This window comes from Rissa tridactyla, chromosome 3 (assembly GCF_028500815.1).
Source record: "Rissa tridactyla isolate bRisTri1 chromosome 3, bRisTri1.patW.cur.20221130, whole genome shotgun sequence".
Classification (NCBI taxonomy): domain Eukaryota; kingdom Metazoa; phylum Chordata; class Aves; order Charadriiformes; family Laridae; genus Rissa; species Rissa tridactyla.
In genome coordinates, this window is record NC_071468.1 from 77,888,580 (window position 1) to 77,910,565 (window position 21,986).

The window sequence follows — 21,986 nt, forward strand, 5'->3', positions numbered from 1 at the left end:
CTTGAGTACGAGCAGGAATTTTTTTCCTATAAAGGCTGTTACTAAGATCTGAGATAACCTTAGCTGGTCAATAATACATGAATGAAAATACCTGCTGCAGCCATTTTAAAAGACTTCTCTGTCTTTCCCACTTTTTTTTTTGTTTAAAAGAATAAACCTGTTGTTTTGAAAGGGAGGCTATGATGGGAAGATTGCTAGATATTGAAGTGTTTGGAGCGTGCGTAGCCGTGCACACGCTGGCTTCCTGGGGAGGAACATTACTTTCTACCTACCAGGTCAGTAAACCCTGTGTTAAGGTGAATATCAAGTGTCTCTATCTACTTCTTATAGTTTAAATATACCAGCTTTGGATAAGCATTGAATAGCCCACTTCCAACAGCTGTCTAAAAGAAACACTGTAATACATCATAGCTCTTTATTTTTTTTTTTGTCTTACCCATTTTCTACAAATTAAAAACTTACTTAGAAGCTCTGTAAAAGATGTAGAACGGCGCATCAAAAGGGAGATCAAGTATGCATCAGTTTATTGCCCATTAACTGTATTCTATTCCGCAGACAACAAGTTTGCAAATGAGAAAAATCTTTACTTCAAGTCAGCCACTTTGTTATGCTAATGCATTACAGCCACCAAACTGTTTCATGTTCTAGGAAATGTTTGTGACTTTTTTCTTGTCTTCCAAATGCACATAATCTATTTCTAGATACATTTTTTTTAATCTGTTATTTGTTTCTTTTCACTTATTGTTTGATATTTATATTGTGTTATAGCAGTGAGAAACAGGGAATTGTGTGCCCGATGCTCTGCAAAGGCACACCAGGTCTAAATTCGTGCTGGGAGAGGCTAACATGAATTCTACGGCCCCGAGAAGCACACAAAATAATATGCAGGTTTTATGCATAATTTATTTTTATTCAGATTTTGTTTCGCTGATTAAAGGGATGTGAAACAGCTGGAAAATTCAATGTCTTGCCTGTACAGAGGATGGGGCAGAAATTGACAGGTGTTCTTACTTACCGTGCACATTTTAGTTGATGACTCTGAAAATCTATGGGAGAATGAGCGTGGTAGGTTCATGCCTATGGTTTGTCTGAGTAAATCAAACTCCGTCACTGCCTTTGCCAAAATTTTTTCACTTCCTTGGTTTGACTTTGTTATTTTTTCCATTTTTCCTGCAACCCAGTTGGCACCAACAGAGTTACAAGCTGGTTTTTCTTTCCCAGGAATATGCTGAAAACATATTTTTAAATGTGCTTGATGTTGTTTAAAATGAAAAGTGATGGTTTAGTTTTGTCTCTTAATTCTCTCTTATGATTCTCTTTGCTAAGGACAGAAAAAGAAAGAAATCCCCATTTGTTTGTCTTCATTCTTTCCTACCTACTTTTTTTTGCCCTAGTAAATATTAAGATAGGTAAATTTCTAGTAGTAACAGTGCTTTCGAAATCCTCATCTCTCCCCCTCCATTATAGAAGCCGTTCATCTAAACTTCTGACCGGTAGTGATAATTTCTTACACAAAACTCTTACACAAATTTCTTACAGAATACTTAATACTCATCATTGTCTTTGTCACGGCTGATATCAATCCTGTTCTGAGAGGTCACCTCTCCTGCGGCAGAGCGCTGGCTGAAGGACCTGCCCTGCGTTGGCCAGTCCCTGTGCTGGAAGCAGGCGACTCCTAACAAAATCAGAACTCCATCATGTTCACAACATTTTCCTTGTACCTCATCTGGCTGGCAGGAGGTTAGCCCCTCCACTGTATTATTTTTATCCAGCATATTCCTTTTCATTTTTGTCATTTTCTAGATGCCATCTTTCCTAGTGAGTGGCCAGAAAAGCCTGTGACGGGGGCAAACTGCCTGCTTACTCCATTTCCTCACATGTCCCATGGTGGGGCTGTGGTCCCCACTGAGCATTTTTCTTTCATTAACAATTCGTAAAGAAGAACTTTGATGCTCACAGGAAGGGAAGAGCTGCAATAGAAGGGAAATAAAGCTCTTCTGGAGAATATGACACATTCTTTTCCTACTTCTCCCTTTTCTCCCTTTCCCCCGCCTCATCCCAAAAGGCAAACATGAATAGAACAAACCTGTTTTGTTTTGGTTTTACTACATTCTCCTCCTTATTTTCTTTTTAAAGATATAGCATGACTTCCCAGTCAAAAAATGGGCAAGATCACCATGTATAGAATCACACTAAAATTTGTGTTAATAGATGGAAACAAAATAAATTGTGATTGCTGAAGGCTGGAGGAAGATCAGCTAATTAATATCTTCCCCACACGCACAAATGTCCAAGTAATCATTCCCTATTTCCTTCACAAATTTCATTATGGCAAAACAACTGTTTGTCATTGTTTCCAGAGGCATTTTGTAGTGGTGTGTGTTAGTGCTCACTTCCTTGGGAGGCAAAATGCTCCTTTAATCCTTACACTTTGAGGAAGGTACCACTTTGGTTAGCTTGTAAGGTAGTGTGTTAGCAAGTTCTATACATGTTTTCCTGTGAAAAGAAAATCCCGAGGTACCTGTCAGCAGTAGGAATGAGTCACTCAACAGGATCACATCCTGCGTTTGAGATTTGATCTCTTGTACAAAACCTAAGAGTTTGGTTTTATGTCATGTGATGCTGTCCCTTCTCTCTCCTGCTCCATGTGCCAAGAATTAAAAAAACCCAGGGTCTCCTTGAAGTGCTTGACTGTGTGTGCATTGAATAGTGAAGTGCTGGAAAATGGAGAATTTTTTAGTTTCAGCAGTACTCCGGTTTGCATGGCTCCCACACACCCCTTTTTGCATTCCTTTCCCTACGCATGCCATCGTAGAATGACCACTGTGCTTGGCCTGCACAGGCTGTTGAGCACTGTGATTTGGTAGGTGCTGAAGGTCGACTGTCCTCTTCTAATATGCCGTTACAGGAAAAAAAACCAACAACCCCAAGAAACAACTAAAAAAAAAAACCCCAAAATAAAAACCAGAAACACTTTGGTGCTTTTCTGTTCCATGGAAAAAAGAATTTCCTGTTATTTTGGGGGTCCAGAAGGGTCAGAGTACAGCCCTACCCCACCCCGGTTGATCTGTAGGCACCAGAACTCGGAACCTATTTTGGAGCGTGGGTATGTGCCTGCTTTAGTTGACCAAGCTGACACTTCTGCCAGACCCGCGTCCAGCTCCTGTGTGCGCAATTCCCTGCCATTCCTCCACAGGATCCTCCCGCGCCTTGTTAGAACTTTTGTTCGACCACTTCTCACTGCCTTGCCATGTCATCTGACTGGAGACTTGCCCATGTTATCAGATGGATTCCATCATCTTAAATTCATGGCTGATGAAGGGAAGATGCACGGCTGATTCCTAGATAAAGGATACATTTATAATGTACGCTTTACATACACACAGTCTATGTGAACCTACCTTGTCTAGAAGTCCCCTGGAGGCCCGGCAAAAACTGTGGCTGCAACATGCCTGTTCCTACACCTCCTGGAATGCATGCTGGCTCTCCTCACCTGGCACTCGCGTCAGTCATTAACCAAGCCTTGCCTTTCTTTAGCTCACCATCCAAATGTTTAAAGGCTGCAGAAATGAGCACAACCTGCTCAAGAATGCCAGGCCCCACTAAAAGGGTCTGATCAATAGAGAAGCTTATCCAGGACAGATCAATGCAGCCAAGCCAACAGCTACTCACCTTCCTGCTGTCACAGTTTTCCTCTGAGATCACCCTGCCTGTGACTGAAGCTTTCCTTTCTGAAGCCAACGGGTACAGTTCTCTCTCCAGCCATTTCAATCCTGAAGCCACAGAGGGTCCTCTCACCCACCACAAGTCTCCTTAGGAAGTCTGCTTTTCTTTTCTTTTGCTGATACCACTAGTGGATCAACACTTAAAACCTATGAAAGCCTGTTTCTACCTTCATCTGTCAGTGGAGACCTGGTTTTGGTGGCAGTCACAGAATCACAGAATGGTTTGGGTTGGAAGGGACCTTTAAAAATCATGTGGTACACACACACATGCACACAGACCCTGCCATGGGCAGGGACACCTCCCACTGGACCAGGCTGCTCAAAGCCCCATCCAACCTGGCCTTGAACACTTCCAGGGATGGGGCATCCACAGCTTCCCTGGGCAACCTGTGCCAGTGTCTCGCCACCTTCACGATAAGAAATTTCTTCCTTATATGCAATCTAAATCTACCCTTTTTCAGTTTAAAACCAGTGCCCCTTGTTCTGTCACTACATGCTCTGGTAAAAAGTCTCTCTCTGTCATCATTAGGAAAGGGTTAGGTCTTGATTACAAGCTCTTGTCTGCTGTACTTCCCAATAGGCTTTTCCAGAAGTTAAAATCTAAGGTTTTGGCCTAACAGCGTATTCGTCCAACTCACACAATAACCCTGCCAGTGCTCTTTCTTATGTCAATGACTTTCAGGGATGCAACTTTCCTGCCCATCTTGGATGCCAGGCAGGTGTTGGCTTCTTTTGGTGTTACCGTTTCTATCCTACGCGGAACAGACCCTTTCAGAATGTTAATTTCTTCACTTCTGTTCCTCGGCTATCCCCCAAGCCCCAAAGCATTCCATGGGTTTATGAGTGGGGTCCTATTCTGGCTGTATAAGCTCTGGTGTGTAAGCTGCTGCTGCTGGAGGTCACAGGCAGCGTGATGGTATATACTGACAAGCACTTGACAGGTAATGGATGTTTGCTGACCAGCAACTGGCGCTCACTGACATCACTCATAACGCATCTTTCTACTTGTTTCTCTCAGCATCCCTGGAGATTATGGGAGCCACTTCGCATAGCAATGGTAAGTGGAATTGGGGAACAGAAGATGCATCTCAGCTATATATTTCCATAGCACTTGCTGCAAGTTCCAACAAATAGAGTGAGGACAATGAACATACAGCCTGCCGTGTTCCTCTGGGCGCTTGCTTCACTTCTGCAGTGTAAGGATCACCAAAATCCCCCAGGAAAGCCTGGAATCATGTCCTTTTAAGAATTGTTTTTTTTTAAAGGTCACTATGCCTCTAAAACATTAACTAGATATTTATCTGCATCTTTAAACATCTACATAATCATTAAAAAAAAGCCCCAAACAGCACAGATTTGTAGCTATGCCTGAAGAAAGCTAGAAATTATTTTAAATCCCGCACTCAGCAGCCACCACTTCCAAGGCTACGGACAGCAGCAGGTCCAGCCTGCTTAAACACAGCCATCGAGTAGCTGTTGGTGGTTGAGCCCAACAGTTCCCACGCGCCCCTAACCAGGTGAGCGCCACTGCTTCCTCTCACCTCCGAGACAGACATTGTATGCAGTCAACATCCAGGCGTTACTTTACCAGAGCTTTTATCTGTGTACCTGACACTCTGACGCTCAACCAGAGCACTAGGTTTGCTTTGTGAGCAGCAATTTCGTGCCTGCCCATTTAGATTTCAGGAACACCCGAGAGAAAGGGTCCTGGAGTACGCTCTGGACATCTATTCTGGGCTATCTTCTTCCCTCTGCAGACCATGAACTGAATGAACCGTACCTACCTGCTCCTACTGTCCAGCTTTCCTGTAGCCACACACCTCCATGCGCCTGTCTAAACGTATATAAACAGAATAAAAATTCTGCCTGCACCACAGTTCATCCAACAAGTTGCCTGTGTTGGGAGAAGCGTGTGTTCAACATTACAAGTGGGACTGCCGACTCCTGAGACGCCTGTCCTAAGTGACAGTATTTTCCTGTAGCAATACAGTCACGAGCTTTTCTTCACAGTACGGTCTGACCTTTGCTCAGATCACCTAAGTATTCAATATTCTCTTAAGTGCTACCTGGAAATGAGTATGTGGAAAACTGAGATTTCATTTTCCTCTGCATGGCTGCTTGAACAGTAAAAATCAGCAGTACTCCAAATATCTCCTCACTGATCTGCCTCCTCCATGAGAGCAGAGTTCTCTCTGCCACGATTCATTCTCTGTCACCGGCAAGTTTCCTGCTTAGAAATATGCAGCTGCAATCAGTATCCTTTTGTATTCTTGGTATAGCGGGAGCGTATACAAGCACGGAGTTGGTATTGTTAACCAAGATGAAACCAATAATGAAAAAGGAAGCAATTTTACGTAATTGGGTTTTTAATCCCTATTATCCCTTTTTCATGAATCTAGAGATGAAACCAAGAAAGCAGTTCTGCTTGTTGTGATGTCAGCTTTAATGTAATCTTTCTGATTAGCCAAACTACACAGCAATTAAACAGTGATCAAATTAGCCTTTATTGGTTCATTATATATAACATCTGTAAGGAAACTGCCTGGAAATGTAAGGGCTGGATCTTTTATCCCACAGAAACAAAACTAACAGCAAAAAGTGACAGGCTTATTGCATGAATATTGATGTACACGGCAGAGGGAGGTAACATTCTAACACAAGCCCTTAAAAAAGGGTACTGTAATTTTGTTTAACCAAAATTCATATTTGACAACAAATATAGTTTTCTGCAAAAATCTTATGCTGCCACATGCAACCTCCTGTTACTTAAGTACATCCTGTTTGGGCACTTTTAGGTTTTTCCAACGCCTCAGAATTACTTTGTATTTTTCACTTTCAGTTTTGTTAGATACTTTTTTTAAGACTACCCGCATCACTACAGCAGTTCCTGTTTCTTTATCTTCACCTACTATGAGATCCAGCGTATCACCAGTTTTCACCTAGAAACAGAAAAGAGAAGATGAGCAATTATAAACATTCCCTGGGGAAAACAAATCCCCGCAGCCTATGTCCAATTTTAATTTTGTTCCTTTCTTTCCATTTAATATTCTTATCTCACAGGAGAGGAGGAAGGCAGGCAATACCAGACCCATTATAAATCCTCCAGCTATAAGCTTCTAGGAAAGCCCTGGCAAAAAGCAATTAAATGTCTCGTGACCTTCTCTGCCAAGAGCTTTACCCTTCCTGTTCTACAACCGACACTTAACTCTGTGAAAAAGGTGTAACGCAGTGTATTTTTTTCCTGAAGGGTGTTTCCTGCCAATCCTTTTGTATCAACACAGACACAAAACAGCAAAATGCAAAGTTCTCCCTCCTTCCTTTAAAGCAGTTTAAAGCACTTTAAAAAACAGAGTGCTGGTCGACTGTTTGTGTTCCTTTTGAAAGTCACAAAAGCAGGCCTCCCAAAACTAGCCTTAACTTCAGGGGATCGGGAATTAAAACTTCTCTTACTGTCCTTTGATGACAGTAACCGCCACCTAGAATCACCCTCACATAAAGGGTGGGTAGAAGTATGTTTGTCACCATTCTGGTGAGCTCTCTTGTGGAAGAGTACGGCCTGCAGCCCTTCTGGCTCTTCCCCTAACCGTGTTCCTGTGTGCTCTATTACGGATACCATAAACATTTCCTGAGCTACCCCAGTCTCAATCCTTTCCTATCATCAAACTTTCTCTTCTTCTTTAATCATGTGCCGGCTCCACCAATATCTCAGATTTAATCATTCCTACTCCATCAATCTCACATCCATCATCACTTCCTTCAGCAACTTAGAAAGCTCTGTCCTTGCTCCCCTCTGCCTTCTCCTGACTTTCAGCCTTAGATTTTACTCTCTAATACCACGAGTCTCCTGCCTGCCTTAGGGAATAATGTCTTACCCGGGGAATCATAGTCACACGCACAAAGCTGGAAGTGGAGTTAGCAATGCTATTCATTCACCTTTGCAGAGCTATTTAGTGGTTAGCTCTTCTGACCCAAGTAAAAGGAGGGAGAAGAAGAGGTCATGCCTTAGTTATTTTCTTGTACTGTATAAAAAGATTTAAATTTTAAAAAGTCTTACAGTTCTACTTTTCTTCCATAGTTTTTCTCCATTCAGCCTGAGTTCATTATTGTAGAATGCATCTTCTACTTTACTGAAGAAAAACAAGGTTTTATTGCATTTACAGTGTGCAGCAGACCAAATGCAATTCTTTGCAGATACACAAGAACACCACTCATGTGCAAGGCACATTTCCACAACCACAACAATTTTGACCAAAAAGGATACCTCTATTTAAGGTTAGGACAGACTAGAACTGGAAATAAAGTCTTTCACAGATATTAAATTAAATAATATAGTTGCTCTGTGCCACAGGTGCAAGCAATAAAAAGCTGTTTCTAAAGACCCATCTCCTGAATATCCAATGAATAATGTCCCCTTTCCTGCACCATCCAGCTTAATAATTTTTAATTGATCAAGTTATACTAATATTCTGCGCTAACAACATTGCAATGTAAGGCGTCTGTAGGTTGTGATATAGACTGCACATTTACCTGGCTGATCTAGTATGTTAGGTTGATACTTGCCATCACCTATTTCTGCAGCCATTAAGTAGCATATTATTTTTCTCCCTCCATCTCAAATAATGACTTTTTGTATCATTTAGCGCAGTATTTTGCATTTTCTTCATTTTAAATAAATAGTAACCAACAGAAAATGCCTCCTCAGCAATCTTAGAAATACCACACACAGCAAAAAGCAGAAAACAGGCTGTTTCAAGGGAGGTAAGGTGAAACAAAGAAGAACACCCATACATCCAAAACATATTTTTAGGCAGTCAAAACAGCTACACCAAAAAAAACCCTCAAATACTAAGTTATTCCAGCAATAAAAGTGTATCAAAACTCAAATTTTAGATGCACGACATCTTTCTCATCAGCAGGTTGTTTCTTCCATACTTACTTTCTTGCAATGTCTAGACCAGCTTTCACAATCACATCATACCGAAGAGACTGCACTACTTTTTCAAGATCCTTGTAATCTTTTACTACGTTGGGGTCATTTTCAAATTCATCTTCCAAATCGTTTTCCTCTTCGTCTTCATCCTCTTCTTCCTCTTCCTCTGGTACAGTTTGTCTGTTCCTTTTAGAGCTTTTGTTACTTTTGCTACGCAGAGAAAGTACTGAGATATATTCTGGAGAAAGTCTTAGTGCGCTGAGTTTTACTGGGGAAAAGCTGAAACATCTTCTGTAGTTTACTGTGCTTGCTTGACAGGTACAGAATACGCTTCTCCTCCAAGAGAGATACAGTTTATTAGAGGGGAATTTCTCCCACAGTCCAAACCAGACATTTAGTTTCCTAAAAGTAGCGATGGGGAGTCTGAAGCCAGTCATAGCATACCCTAAAATAAAACAAACATGCATAAGTAAAAGTAAAAATGAGCAACTGCTTTGACTATTGGAAGGATTTTACCAGGTACGTCATAATAGTTACTATAAAAAGATGATTATCTAGTTCCCTATAGAGCAATTAATCATCTATAAGCACAAGACTATACCGGCTTTATGATCTGCCTTTCTCATACGCTGTCCACCATTACAAAGAGCTAAAACACCAGATGAAAAGCAAACAATAAAAAAACGCAGCGGAATACCCCATTCATAATTCCTTTCCTGGTCTTTCATATTAACTGTCCAAACATATTTGTGGTGTTTTCCTCCCTACATCTGAAATACAATTCACAAAAGACAGAGAAACGAAGTTAACTATGTCGTGAAAAGCATAGGGAGACCTACATTTATCGTGACTTATTCTCAATAAAAGCAACTTGCTCGATACCACAAGCAAGTAAGCCCAGAAGCGTCAAGAGCTGCTTAACTTCAGTCCCTGCTTGGACCACAACACTCCTGCGTGGCAGGATGCCACACAACGTTCCCCCGTTTCTCCAAATAGCATACAGCATTACAATAGAATTTAGGAGAAATAACCCTGGACTATGTACTGCAACAGGACTGACGCCAGCAACACCAGTCTCATGTACTAGAAGTCCCCCAGTCCCCAGTCTCTCTGGAGCTGTCTTTAACCTGGGACGAGTAGGTGGAAACACCGTCAAAACCCCTGGAATGTCTTCCAGCGCTCTTAGAAACTGATTTACAGTCCCTCCTAGCTAGGTGGAGCGCTGGCTTCTATTATGGCCTTATATGTGTGGAAACACGCGTTTCTTCATGAGACTGACGCTTGTTTTCCCCACACCCAAGTGAACTCTGCCGAAATTTGAAGGAGGCGGTTTTTGTGGTTGGGAAAAAGCCCTGATCAAAGAGGGCAATTATTGGCCATATAAAAATAACCACAACTGCCCTTGGCTTTTTTTTTTTTACATTTTTTATTTAAATAAGTGAACTTAAAATATATGACACATAGTTTAAAATATAGGATGGTGCAGTCCTCACCTAAGACTTGCGCCTCTCCTCCGTTTGGGGGCAAATTCCTAGAAGAGTCATTTGAACGCGCAAACAATTATTATTGCTTATTAAGGCTCTATTTTACTCTGTTCCCCGTACAACCGGCCGCTAAGGCAGCGTGTGTTCCGTCCCGTTCCCCCACCCCCGCTTCCAGGGCGGCCAACAGGGACGGCGGCCTCATCCCCTCACGAAACGCGAACGGCGACAGGCATTCACCCCCCAGCCCGCCCCCTCGGGAGGGTACACACGGCTGGAGGCCCGTTCAAAAGCAGGCGGCCATGTCCACGCCAGCTTCCGCGGCCTGTGGTGGCGGAGTGTCCCACACACACACACACCTTCCCACCCCGGGGCCGGTCCCTGACCCGCCGTGAGGGCCCTCGGTGTCGGCGGCCCAGGGAGCCGCGGCGGCGCTCAGGCCCACCCCCGCCGATCCCCGCCAGCTCCCCTGGCCCCGCCACTTCGGGGCCGCGGCAGGGCCGGCCGCTGCCCCGCGCCCGCCCCCGCCGGAGGCTCGGCTCGGCCCGGCCCGGCTCTCCGGCCGGAGCGCGGTTACCTGGGTCCTGCCGGCGCCTGGGGCCCGGGCCTGCCGCTGCCGTCCCCGCGCCGCCGCTCGCAGGCCGGAGGCGGAGCCGCCTCGGCCCGGGCTCGGCGCCCTCTGGCGGGGCCGGGGCCGGGGCCGGGGCCGGGGCCTGGTGGAGCGGAGCCGGGCGAGCCCCGCCGGGCAGGGGTCTGCCTCCCCCACCGCCGATGCCGCTCTCCAAGTCCGATTTTGGAATCACGTTAAACGCTTTTCACATTGGTTTTTTTTGTTGTTATTATTTTACACACCTCCCATCTCACAGAATCACAGAACGGTAGGGGTTGGAAGGGACCTCTGGAGATCATCTAGTCCAACACCCCTGCCAGAGCAGGGTCACCCAGAGCAGGTTGCACAGGAACGCGTCCAGACGGGTTTGGAATGTCTCCAGAGATGGAGACTCCACCACCTCTCTGGGCAGCCTGTGCCAGTGCTCTGCCACCCTCAAAGGAAAGAAGTTCCTCCCCATGTTTAGGTGGAACTTCCTATGCTCAAGTCTGTGCCTGTTACCTCTTGTCCTGTCACTGGGCACCACTGAAAAGAGCCTGGCCCCATCCTCCTGACACCCACCCTTTAAGTATTTATAAGCGTTGATAAGATCCCCCCTCAGTCATCTTTCTTCCAGACTGAAGAGACCCAAATGTCCCCTTTGCAAAATGCGTTGAAGTGTTTCAATGAGACTGGACCACGGCGCCAAGGGCCAACCTGCCTTTTCAGCCCCCTCAGGCTCTGCCCACGCGCCCAAACCAGAAATCAGTGGAAATCCCTCACTGGGGAAGCGCCTCCAGCAGACGCAGAAGTTTGCTGACCGCAGATTAATTTGAAAGGCTTGGCCACAATGACGATCTGCTCCAAATCCCTTTGTGGCCTGGGTTTCCCCTTACTTTATCTTTGTTACATTCCTTTGCGTAACATCTCCCTCTTCCACTCCACATCTCCACTATTGGTGGTAATCCATAATCCCTTCTCTTCGGAGCTCAGAAACCGGGAGAGGTCCATCCCTCCTGCCATCTTCTCCCGGCTTTCTCTCCGTTATGCACCAACCACTCCTCTCTCAGTGCTTCTGAACGCTCTGCTCAGCATTTGGGAAATTCTCTATATACATACAAAACAGGTACAAAACACAGCTCCGTCAGACCGGCAGCCCCTTGCTCTGATGTAAATGGCTGTACGAGGTTCAGGGTAATTTTGGCAGATGGAAGAGCTCTTCAGCTTTGAAGTTTTGCTTGAGAATGGCCATCACCTTGCCTGGCAGACCAATCCTCCCTTGGAAAATTATCAGCAAGTACGGCAAGTAATATAACTGTGGAGCTACTGCTGCACAGCAGCCGTGCAATTAGCGCAGGCATTATAAGTGATTGCTTAATTTTACACCTGTATAAACTTTGTCATAATACGTTTGAATTACAGGGGTTTATGTCAGGGATATTTTGTAATGAAGCAATTCCTTGGCAGAGCTATTTCCCCTCCCTAGAAACCTTACTGGGAAGGAAGCTGCAAACTCCTTAATGTCTTTAAGTATTTTGAATGCCCCAGCCCCCAGTTCTGTGAGATTCTGACCAATTTCATTTGGAAACATAGCTGTTGGCTTTTTAGCACTTTCCCCCCATGTATCTTAAAATATACATACGTCCTTTTTGAGGAAAAAAAAAATTAAATTTGGTAAGAGTAACTTTTTTGTATTCATAGTGGCACGTGGTGAGTCAGAACAGAAATGAATGTCTGAACAGTGGGGATTCCCTGCGCAAAAATGCTACTCTTACGGGGTGGGGGGGAAACCCCAAACCCAACCAAAAAAAAACCCCAAACCTAGCTTGCTGTACACCCCATTTTTTTCAGAGCTCTTAGACCTTGATTTGCCTCACGTAGGATTAAAGTAAGGCTCTAACTTTGATGAGAGTGAAGATAACTTACTCTTGGTAAACAAATTTATAAGTATTAGTGCCTTTCTACGTTAGTCTGGCATTATACATCTTCATTGCACCTTCCTATTGAAAGGCAAGGTAAAGAATGTGCCGAAAGTCACTTTGTCTTTTATATTCTTCAAATATGATGCTATAGTGGCATCTCACAAAACCAGAAAGTAATCAATTCATCATTCGGTAACCTTTCCTGCAGGTCTTAGAGTTTGCAGAAGGTTAATAGTGTGGCACTCAAACAGGTCCTTCTCCAGCCATAGAGGAAATGTAACTCAGATGTCATGAACAGGCATCATGCAACCGATTTATCTCATCATTGTGCAACTCCAAACAGCGACATCACCTCTGTCACGCTTGCTTCGTTTCCTAGGCCCGCTACGTGGGCGACTGTTCTAGTTGTACTAGTTAGAAGGTACGTCATGTTACTATTATGTCCTGGTCACAAAAGCAGACCCTTACCACGGTTTTTGTTAGGATTCATTCAGCCCTGGACTGTAAAGGAACTTCAGTGTCACACGGGTCTCCTTGTCACCAGATTCCCTCCATGCCACAGGGTAAGAAGGGCCATGAAAGCACTCGTCTTTAAGATTTGTACTGCAGTTGTGTGAGGTTTTGGCAACTCCCAACCTACGTCATTAAGTGCATTTTTTTAATGAGCAAAAAGGCAAAAGTGAGACTTTTCATTAAAGTGAGACTTTTCATTAAAGTGAGACTATTCATTAGTCTCATTTTAATTATATCAAACTGTAATTATAACCAAAACATGCAGACGGGGTGAAGATGAGTCTAATTTTTCTCTTCTTCCAGTTTACCATTAGATGGCAGTGAATAGCCCCCTCTCAAAGCTGCCACAAGCTCAGGCTGCGGCTCTCAAGCGCCTTTGCTCAAATACAGGCTGGTCACACATATATCTGACGAAGATGTTCTTTAAAAGCTGTTTTCAGGTGATTTGGTGCTTTTTTTTTTTTAATTTTTTAAATCATATGACACCTCAGCAAGACACAGTCAAAAGTTTCAGCTTTGGTAAGAAACAGTGATCATTTCTCTCTGGCAGATTAGTAGTGGTCCGTGTATCCTTTTGAAGTCTGAATGAGAAATTAGTCTGACCAAGACGTATTCTCCTTCCCATGGTTATTCTCATAGAATTCCTTCATTTTTTTTCAGCGGAATCGTCTCCTGTCTAGGAAGGGTAATTCCTCTCTTGTTTACAGTTTTCATTTTGTGTATTTCAATACACTCCCTGTGACATTCACTCCCAAGGAGATTAGTCTTTTAGTTTTGATAGCTCAGAGAGAAAATTCTTAACAGCTTTTGACCTGTATGTTGGAATCTCTAATTGGGAATTCCCTCCCCACTCCCTAGGGTTTTTTGTTACCTTTATTTTCCTGCAAGGTCAGTCAAGTGACAGCAGCAGATCTGCTGACGCTCATTGCATCTTAAAATAAAGTCAGGAGCACCATGTCGCCGTTCTAGCCCTGTGAGTAGCTCTGACTAACATTCTGCAATGCACATCTCACCAGATTACTTGCCACTGCAGATTTAGCTTCACCATTACCTTGTTAGAACCACACGCCTTTTAAATTACACTGCTTATTTCAAGGTGCACTGAGGAGGTGGCTGGGCAGTGTTCTATGCATATTTATGCAGCCTGAGAAAACAGAGTGTCCCCGTGTGAGCACCACCTTTACGTTTGCCCATATTCATTTGAATAATGACCTAAATCTCCCCGACTGCTAATTCACCTCTTCCAGTGTTACACACCTATTGCAAATGCTTAGATGTTCTTTTTTCTTAGACCGTAGCCTGGAGACAATTCCTCCAGCTTGTCGCTTGCATCCAGTTTGTGACCAAATAATCCTACCACTTCTTTCTCTAAAGCACATCTCTGAAACCTAATCTCTCAGGCAGCAGAAACTCTTTTCCTGGCCCTTCCACTGCTGCTTTTTCTTCTGGCACGCTGCTCTAAACTGGTTTCTCTTTCTTACACATTTACCTATATCATCTGCTGTGCCATTTTTACTATAAAATATTGGGTTTATTCTCTTTAGAATACCTTTAATGTCTCCAGTCCCCATGTACACTGAAACTTGGCTTTATCTCTCTCCACTTACCAACTCCTTGTGTTGCTATTTCATTTCTTGCAATAACGACTGCATTATGAACTTCTGCCCACTTTTTCCTGCAGCCACCTTGGCGTCCTGCACAGAGAATGCCTTTCCAAAAGTGAGTGAGGTCTCATAAAGCACCTTCGCTTCCAGCCCACTTATTCCTTGAAAACTCGTCTTTGACGTTATGGATGGATAATTAAATGAGCAAGGTAAGGTGGATGAGTTTCAGGTATTGTTTTATATTTCCTTAAGTGATGGAAAAATAGGCACTTGCTAAAGTAACTTTCTTTTTTCACCCCATCCTTTTCACTACGCGACTAATTTGCCTATCCTCTTTTACAGTAGGAGGCCACATTGTGCCGTAATGAGCAAGAAAATGGAGGTGGGCAGTGCAGGCTGCTCTGACCAGCGCTAAAGAAGCTGATAGAGGCCACCCTAATAAGTCAGAGCATGGTGACCCACCTAAACCAGAAATACATAGCTTCCTTGCCAGTGAAAATCGATGTTACATCAGCGGTTAAGCAAATGTGAGGAAATTGGTGAGTAACTTCCCTCAGTCAGCCTGGTATTCAATCCAGCTGCTCAGACATTAAAGGCTCCACAGTTCCACTGCTAATTCTTCAACTCCCCAGTCTGGTGAAAGGTTTGCAATGAGATTTGTTTGTTTGTTTTTCCCTCACTTTATTGTTTGCCAATTATCTAAAACACGATATTTTTTTTGTAGGAAAAGTTAATGCACTGTTTCCTAAGCCAGGCTTTCATTCATTCTGTAGCGAACACGCTCAGGTCCTGCTGGTTTTGGTTGCTGCTCTAGGATTTATCTAGCTACCACTAACAGCGGGTGGCAAATGCAATAGAAAGGAAAAGCAATCAATTAAGTGTTTGTTTTTTGAACCTTACTTATTAGCCATAAAATTACACATTCCATGAGCAAATGTTAATTAGTTTGAATTATTTGTTTACTTCTGTGTTTCCTCTATATTCTCATCAGATTAATGGCTTTACTATTTAGAATACAATGTTCTCTTCTGTAATTGGTAGTAATGAATTCAAGATATATGCATGCAAGTCTTTGCATGCATATATCTTAAACATAATTAATTTCCAATGAGGAAAGTTAGATTGTTCCTTCATCTATGTACAATTAAAGTTTTCTTTTTTTAAAAAAAATTATGGTTTGTTTCAGGTTTGGTCTTAAATGCAGGAAAAAGGCTGTTCAAAGTACTTCAGCTTCCATTGTGGCTAAGGGAACAAGTTGCCTTGATTAGCATTTATAAACATTACTGCATTAGGAAATAAAAATGTATCCATAGGTTTCAATACACCTTTGATATAAAAAAAGAAATAATATAAATAAAGGTGCAATAGGGAAGGATGGAATATCAGAATAATCATTGTTTGGTGTAAAGGCTCGTCCTTTCCACAGTGTGCAGCTCCAGAGGTATAAAAGATGTGTAAATCACACAGTAGGAAGATCTGGGATGATCTGTCCCCCAGGTAAGCGTGCCCTTGCAACACTTGCTATTTAAACCCTGGATGTTCTCATCACTATGTGACCACTCCTCCTGTGTGCCTTGCCTAATGATACCCTGTGACAAAGAGTTCACCATCTAAAAGATACATGAAGTCTTAACACTATTAGTGATACCCGATACATGCTTCCTTTCAGCAGTTGATCTTTTCAAATCCTAGACTGGTCCCTTTTCCTATGATGAAATGGGAAGAAGAGATGATCTACCTTCTAGAACTTGTCCATTTGTACACCTTTTAATCATATTTGTTTTTATTTTATCTTCTAAAATAACAAGCTCCAACTTTCTCTGTTCCTGTTCGTCATGTTTCTCTATGGTTCATTCTTATTTTGTTGTTCTCTCTGCCTGTCCTGTAGTCAAACTAGAAATTACCCAGAAAAGGTTACAAAAGAAAAAGCCTTTCAGGATGCCGTGCAGCAGTCATGACTAGGAATGAATTCTGAAACTGTGTACTCCGTAAGGCAGCTCTCTTTTTATATAGACTATCTTTTTGATAACTGTGGGTAAAAATCTGCCCCATCTAGTGGCAAAGAGAAAGCAGTAAGTAAGTACAAAAATAAGCAAACAATAACAAACAAAAAAGGGAAACGGAAGAATACTATATTCAAATTGCAAGATACAGATTTTCAACACTTCTCAAAAGAAGATAAAGACTTCCACTGTTATCAGAAAAAATGCTTGGTAGGCAGGGCTAAAAACATAGGACTTGAAAGGTTTCAGGGATAAAAGAAATCCCAGCAGTCATAAACTAATTATGGTGTTAAAATTACTAATAAGGATGATCATTTTTTCATTTGTTTGGAAAGAAGCAGAATGAAGTATTAGTATAATATCAGGATAGCTAACTAAATTTTCATCCACTGATAAGGGAGGTAATACAGAATATCATATCCAATGGGAGAAATCACAGACGTACAGAGCTAGTGCTCAAGCTAATGGTGAGAACTTGGTTGCACTAATTGCAATTAGTAATAAGTCTTATCATAGAAGGAAAATTCAAGGAGATGGTAAAAGTGATAATATTGCACTATTGTTCAAGAAATGAAGTGAGATAATCTCAGAATTGCATCAGACCACAAACATTATGAAGTTGCAAAAAAAAGACAATATTCTTTCTAAACTGCATCAACGGAGCTGTTGAATGCTGAACTCTCAGCTTGAGTAGAGCCTGCTAATTTGGACAATGTGATCTAATGAAGACAGATTCGAGAGAGTACAAAGGAAAGAGACAAAAATGTGTAGAAATCCTATGAAGAAAGGTTGAAGGAACTGAACCTGTTCCCCAAAATAAGGGAAAATATAGTGGCAAATGTCTGAGCTAATAGTCTACACTCTTTTGATAGCCAGTGATGTAGGCATGTCCAGGATGTGATTAATCTGTTTCAGATATCTATGTTGAAATGAGATGAATTACATCATAGAAGCACTTGTTTACCTTCATCATCTATCAAGGGTTTCCAGGGAGACTCACTTAGATATAGACGGCTGCTGTCCTTCCTCCTCTCAGTGTGAAGTGTTTGATATGTTTTCAACTGGTAAACACTTTGTTACAAATCCGGCCATCATTATTATCTGTGCCCTTCACTATGGCAATGTAATAATTCATTACTTTAAATTTGCAGCAAAGAAGACTTTGTATTAAGAGAAATATTCTGCAAAGATAGTTTGTCAAAGAAACAGGAGGCCTACGGGCTGTGCAGTACCCTTCACTGTTTTTTTTTCTGGCAATCATGTTTAAACCTGCCTCAAATCAAGATGGAGAAAATTACCTTTGATTGTTTTTACTTCTTCGTGTCTATGGGCCTGTTGTCTGACATGATGCCTCATGAGTTGAGGGAAAGCCCTGTCTTGGTTTTGTCCCATACCAAGTAGCATGATCCCAGGCGTTTCCTGAGCACGATTCAGGGGTTGGCCCAGGCCAGGGACAACTACCTACCAATAGGCAGGTTAGAATCAGCCACCCTTTTCTGGAGGCTACGAGAGTTTAATAGACGTGGCTAGACATGTCAGTTGGCCTCAAGGCCAAAGAACAGGCTCTGCTACCATTAAATTTGTTTATATTGATGTCACCCAAGAGTTTGTTTGACTTAGGGAGAAAGGTGTGCTTTTAAGCAGATCTGAAGCCACACCTAATTGTGTAAGCTGACACCATCCCTTGAAGTCTACCCAGAAGTCAAAAGATCCATGAGCAGCAACTCTTAGGCTTTTCTTCCTGAGACTTTTTCTGGAATCACAATTTCACTTCTGCTCAGACTTCCAGGCTTATGATTCCAGGGTTGGAAATCATGGCTTTGTTTACTTCCATGACTATATACACCTCTAATTCAGTAGCCTGATGCTTTTTGCCCCAGATAGATACAGAAAGGAAACCACAGCACTGATGGAATCCTGGTGTAATGAGGGTCTGGATCATGGCAGCAAGGCCCATGTCTGGAGACATGTATAGTTGAACGTGATCAACATTTACCAAGTGGAGATTTACAGTACCACCAGTCATGCCTTCCATTAAAAGTTCTACTAACATGAATTAAATATAAACCCTCCAGTGAAAGAGGGAATGTACTCCTCAATATATATTCTGAGTTCTTACCCAAGACACATGACAAACAGCTTTGTCCAGTTGTCTAAAACCAGTTTCAACCAGGCAGCTCCCAACAGCATTTCCGTCTTGTTCTACAACGATAGTGAATGTGCAACTGTCAGGAAGGGTGCTTCAAAAAAGCTGGCAAGTTTGGTTATATGGCTGGAGCTTTCTTGCTGCTGCAAGATAGGTCCTTCCTGCTAAAGAAGTAGCAAGAGAAGGACCAGCCCAGCTTATGAAAAACTAGCGTTCCTATGTATTAGAAAACATTGAACTGTGAGTTTCTCAAGGCAAAATCCACATGGCAAAAAAGGACATCAAAGAAACTTATCACCAGGTGATGTCAGCATAGATCAGCGTATACGGGCTAGTCAATACACACGGGAAAGCTGGATTTCTCTCTTCAAAGTTGTCCTCTGAAAAAAGATCAGGTGCTAAGATACAAACGCATAAATTGGTCACAGATGGGGGTTAACCAAAATAACTCATAATTAGGTATTACCCAGGTGAGTATTGAGAGCTGCAGTGCACTTTAGTGTGAGCTTAAAATGGGTGAAGACCCTGGGATGGGATAAGTTCCAGTCCATGTACAGCCAAGGAGAGTGAAGAGCTGTTTGGGAGCACAGGATCCAGTGATTCTTGTTGGCAATTGATGCTCCTAAAATATTTAAGCTTAGATGGATCAAGACTAGCAGCTAAAAGGCAAGAGTAAACTAATGGTTAAGTTAAATTTAGTCCTCATGAATTCCACTCAATTCTCTGGCTACACTAATTTTGCTAAAACTTGTCCAAATTTAAATACATTACTTATACATCGTGGAGACTACTTCTCTGCTTCCTTTTAGAGATGACTGATTTTTATTTTTTTTTTCTGCCAGTCATTTTAGCTGATCTTGTTAATTAATGCATTATACAAAGCAGCACAAGTTTTGCTTCTGATTGCTAGAATGAAAGTTTTGACTATCGCAAAGTTCAGTCAACTTAAAAGTCACTGGTGGAATATACAGATGAACTTACATTTAACCCAAAAGATCAAAGTAGTTTTCTCCCTTGGTTAAGCTTTTTCATCAAATATTATGTATTTAACTGGGAGAGGTGCTGAGTACTGTTCTGACCTAGAAAAAATAAATGAAGCAGAACAATGAGGATTTAACAATAATATTTAACAAAGTATCTCAGCATCGTGAAAGCTGTTAGAGCAAACTGCTATCAAAGGATGTTTAATTGAGACAGTATATTGTCTTTTCTGAAAGAAAAAAAATCAGAAGTGCCTTTTGGCCACCAGATAGCAGTGCTTCACTTTGTACAGCTCTCAACTCAATTACAGTGTTTCTCATCTCGTAGAAAAATCCATATATTGGGTCCTGGTCTCTTGCTCAGATACATCTTTTGCAGACTTCATTATAGACTTCAGCTGAAAAAAAGTAAAAATTTCAGAATTAGCTGTGCAGATATTTATGTGTTCAGGAGGAATCAATAATATTGCAGCTTTCCTGAATGGGGAGAGCTGGTTGTAGAAATATAGTGTAACACAGGCATTACAATTATCATTTCCAATGACAAAAGTTTCAGAGAAAATATTGGGCTTAAGATATTTTTAGTGCTTCTTCCTTGCTGCCAGTACATTTCCTTATTTGCATTAGTATTTCAGGAATATTTCAGAAAACCATGTTTTTTGTCCTCAGAACATAAACATAACAGTTTTATTTCAGTAATTCATCATTTTTGCCAAATGTTTTAAAACCTCTGTATTTTTCTTTATTTAAAATGCTATTAAAGGAACAGACTTAATAATATTTCTTAGCAAAAAGAAAGATATCCCCATTTTCACTGAAGCTTGTTGAAACACCAAAAGTGCAATACCCTATATAATAATAATTAGCAGCTGTGCTATAATGCTGTGTTGGTTCAGGTCACCTTACAAGACCTGTGCGTCATCTTCATTCTTTGCAGACATGGCTCCAGACCTCAGGTAAGGTGCATAGGGTCGAGAGAATAGGAAAGGCCATCTGATAGTTATTCCCTCGTTCTCATCTGTCCCAGCTTTTACTTTAATGTGTCTCAGCTGCTGCTTTAACTTGCAACAGCCGGTTATCGTCCCTATGGGATCATGGAACAGCTGTATCACTTCCTTTTCTCCCAAACAAGGCAGGAGAGATTTATAATGGAAACCATCTCTGGCAGCTCTACACTAGGATGTTCTTCGCTTTGGCTGTCATAGAGCCCTAACTGGATTCCCTTCCTTGTGCTTCTCCTCCAGGGGATCTGGTGGTGAAACCACCTGAGCCCTCACTTTATCGCTATGATTCATGTGACCTCTCACAGGGAACTTCACCTTTTTGTAGAGTTAGGCATGTTTCCTGAGTGGAAAGGTGACCTTCCTTCCCATTTGTGATCTCATTTCGACTGTGACAACTAAAGCAAAATGTTATGTGAGGAAAAATAGTAATAGGAAAGTTCTCAGCTTCATCACCCCTTTTTTATTTTAGGTCAATCATGGTTTCCTTTTTTCTATTCTCATATCTCTGTAACCATGAAAACTCATCTTCTGGTAACCGGCTTTCAGCAGACGACGAGTGAATATGCAGAGTCCTAAGACCCTTAATTTGATGACTATTCCCATAGTTATCCTACACATAGACTATGCCTCTAATAGTTAGGAACTGGACTCTGACTACGATCAGGTATTTATAAAAACCAGGGAAATGATACTTCAGGAGCACTTCAGGCTTTGTGTAGCTCTCAGAAGATCTTTCGTCTTGGTGTAGAATAAAGATTGGTACTTTGGGTGGTACAGCCTGCAAAATGCCTTTATTCCTCGAAAAACAAAATAACTATGGCTTTGTGACAGAGCATTCTGAAGCAATTCATGTGCAACTTGGTTTAGAATTTTATATTTTGCCTGACACAAGTCCCAGCATCCTGTTCTGCGCTGCATCTCCATGTTTCCTGTGCTTTGGGACCGAATTCTAGCAATACCCTTGGAAACTCCTGAAAAGCAGTCCTGCCCCTGGAGATGGCAGAGTTATGTAGCGCTAAACGTGGATATCTCCTCCTCACGCTTTGTTCTGAGATAAACATGAACGCATCCGATCTTAAAATCCATTGA

General features: G+C 42.1%; 1 protein-coding gene across 2 annotated transcripts; it reads right to left on the bottom strand.

Annotated features, from left to right (window-relative positions):
- Positions 1–6,073: 6,073 nt before the first annotated feature.
- MTRES1 (mitochondrial transcription rescue factor 1) lies at positions 6,074–10,806 on the bottom strand. 2 transcript variants are annotated; one of them, XM_054195970.1, is made up of 5 exons: positions 10,714–10,806; positions 10,149–10,186; positions 8,662–9,100; positions 7,780–7,852; positions 6,074–6,664 (listed from the first exon to the last, which is right to left on the bottom strand). In XM_054195970.1, the coding sequence occupies exons 3-5, from the start codon at positions 9,090–9,092 to the stop codon at positions 6,488–6,490; spliced, it is 681 nt and encodes a 226-aa protein (XP_054051945.1). In that variant the 5' UTR covers positions 9,093–9,100; positions 10,149–10,186; positions 10,714–10,806; the 3' UTR covers positions 6,074–6,487. The 2 variants fall into 2 exon arrangements, with proteins under 2 accessions (XP_054051945.1, XP_054051946.1); XM_054195971.1 differs by lacking the exon at positions 10,149–10,186 and having other exon boundaries at positions 10,714–10,798.
- Positions 10,807–21,986: the final 11,180 nt, after the last annotated feature.

Excerpts from the sequence above, each read along its gene's own strand:
- MTRES1 (XM_054195970.1), bottom strand. The coding sequence starts at position 9,092 with ATGACTGGCTTCAGACTCCCCATCGCTACTTTTAGGAAACTAAATGTC. Across the intron at positions 7,853-8,661 it reads GGTCTAGACATTGCAAGAAA|TAAAGTAGAAGATGCATTCT; the intron begins GTAAGTATGGAA and ends GTTTTTCTTCAG. Across the intron at positions 6,665-7,779 it reads TATGGAAGAAAAGTAGAACT|GTGAAAACTGGTGATACGCT; the intron begins GTAAGACTTTTT and ends TTCTGTTTCTAG.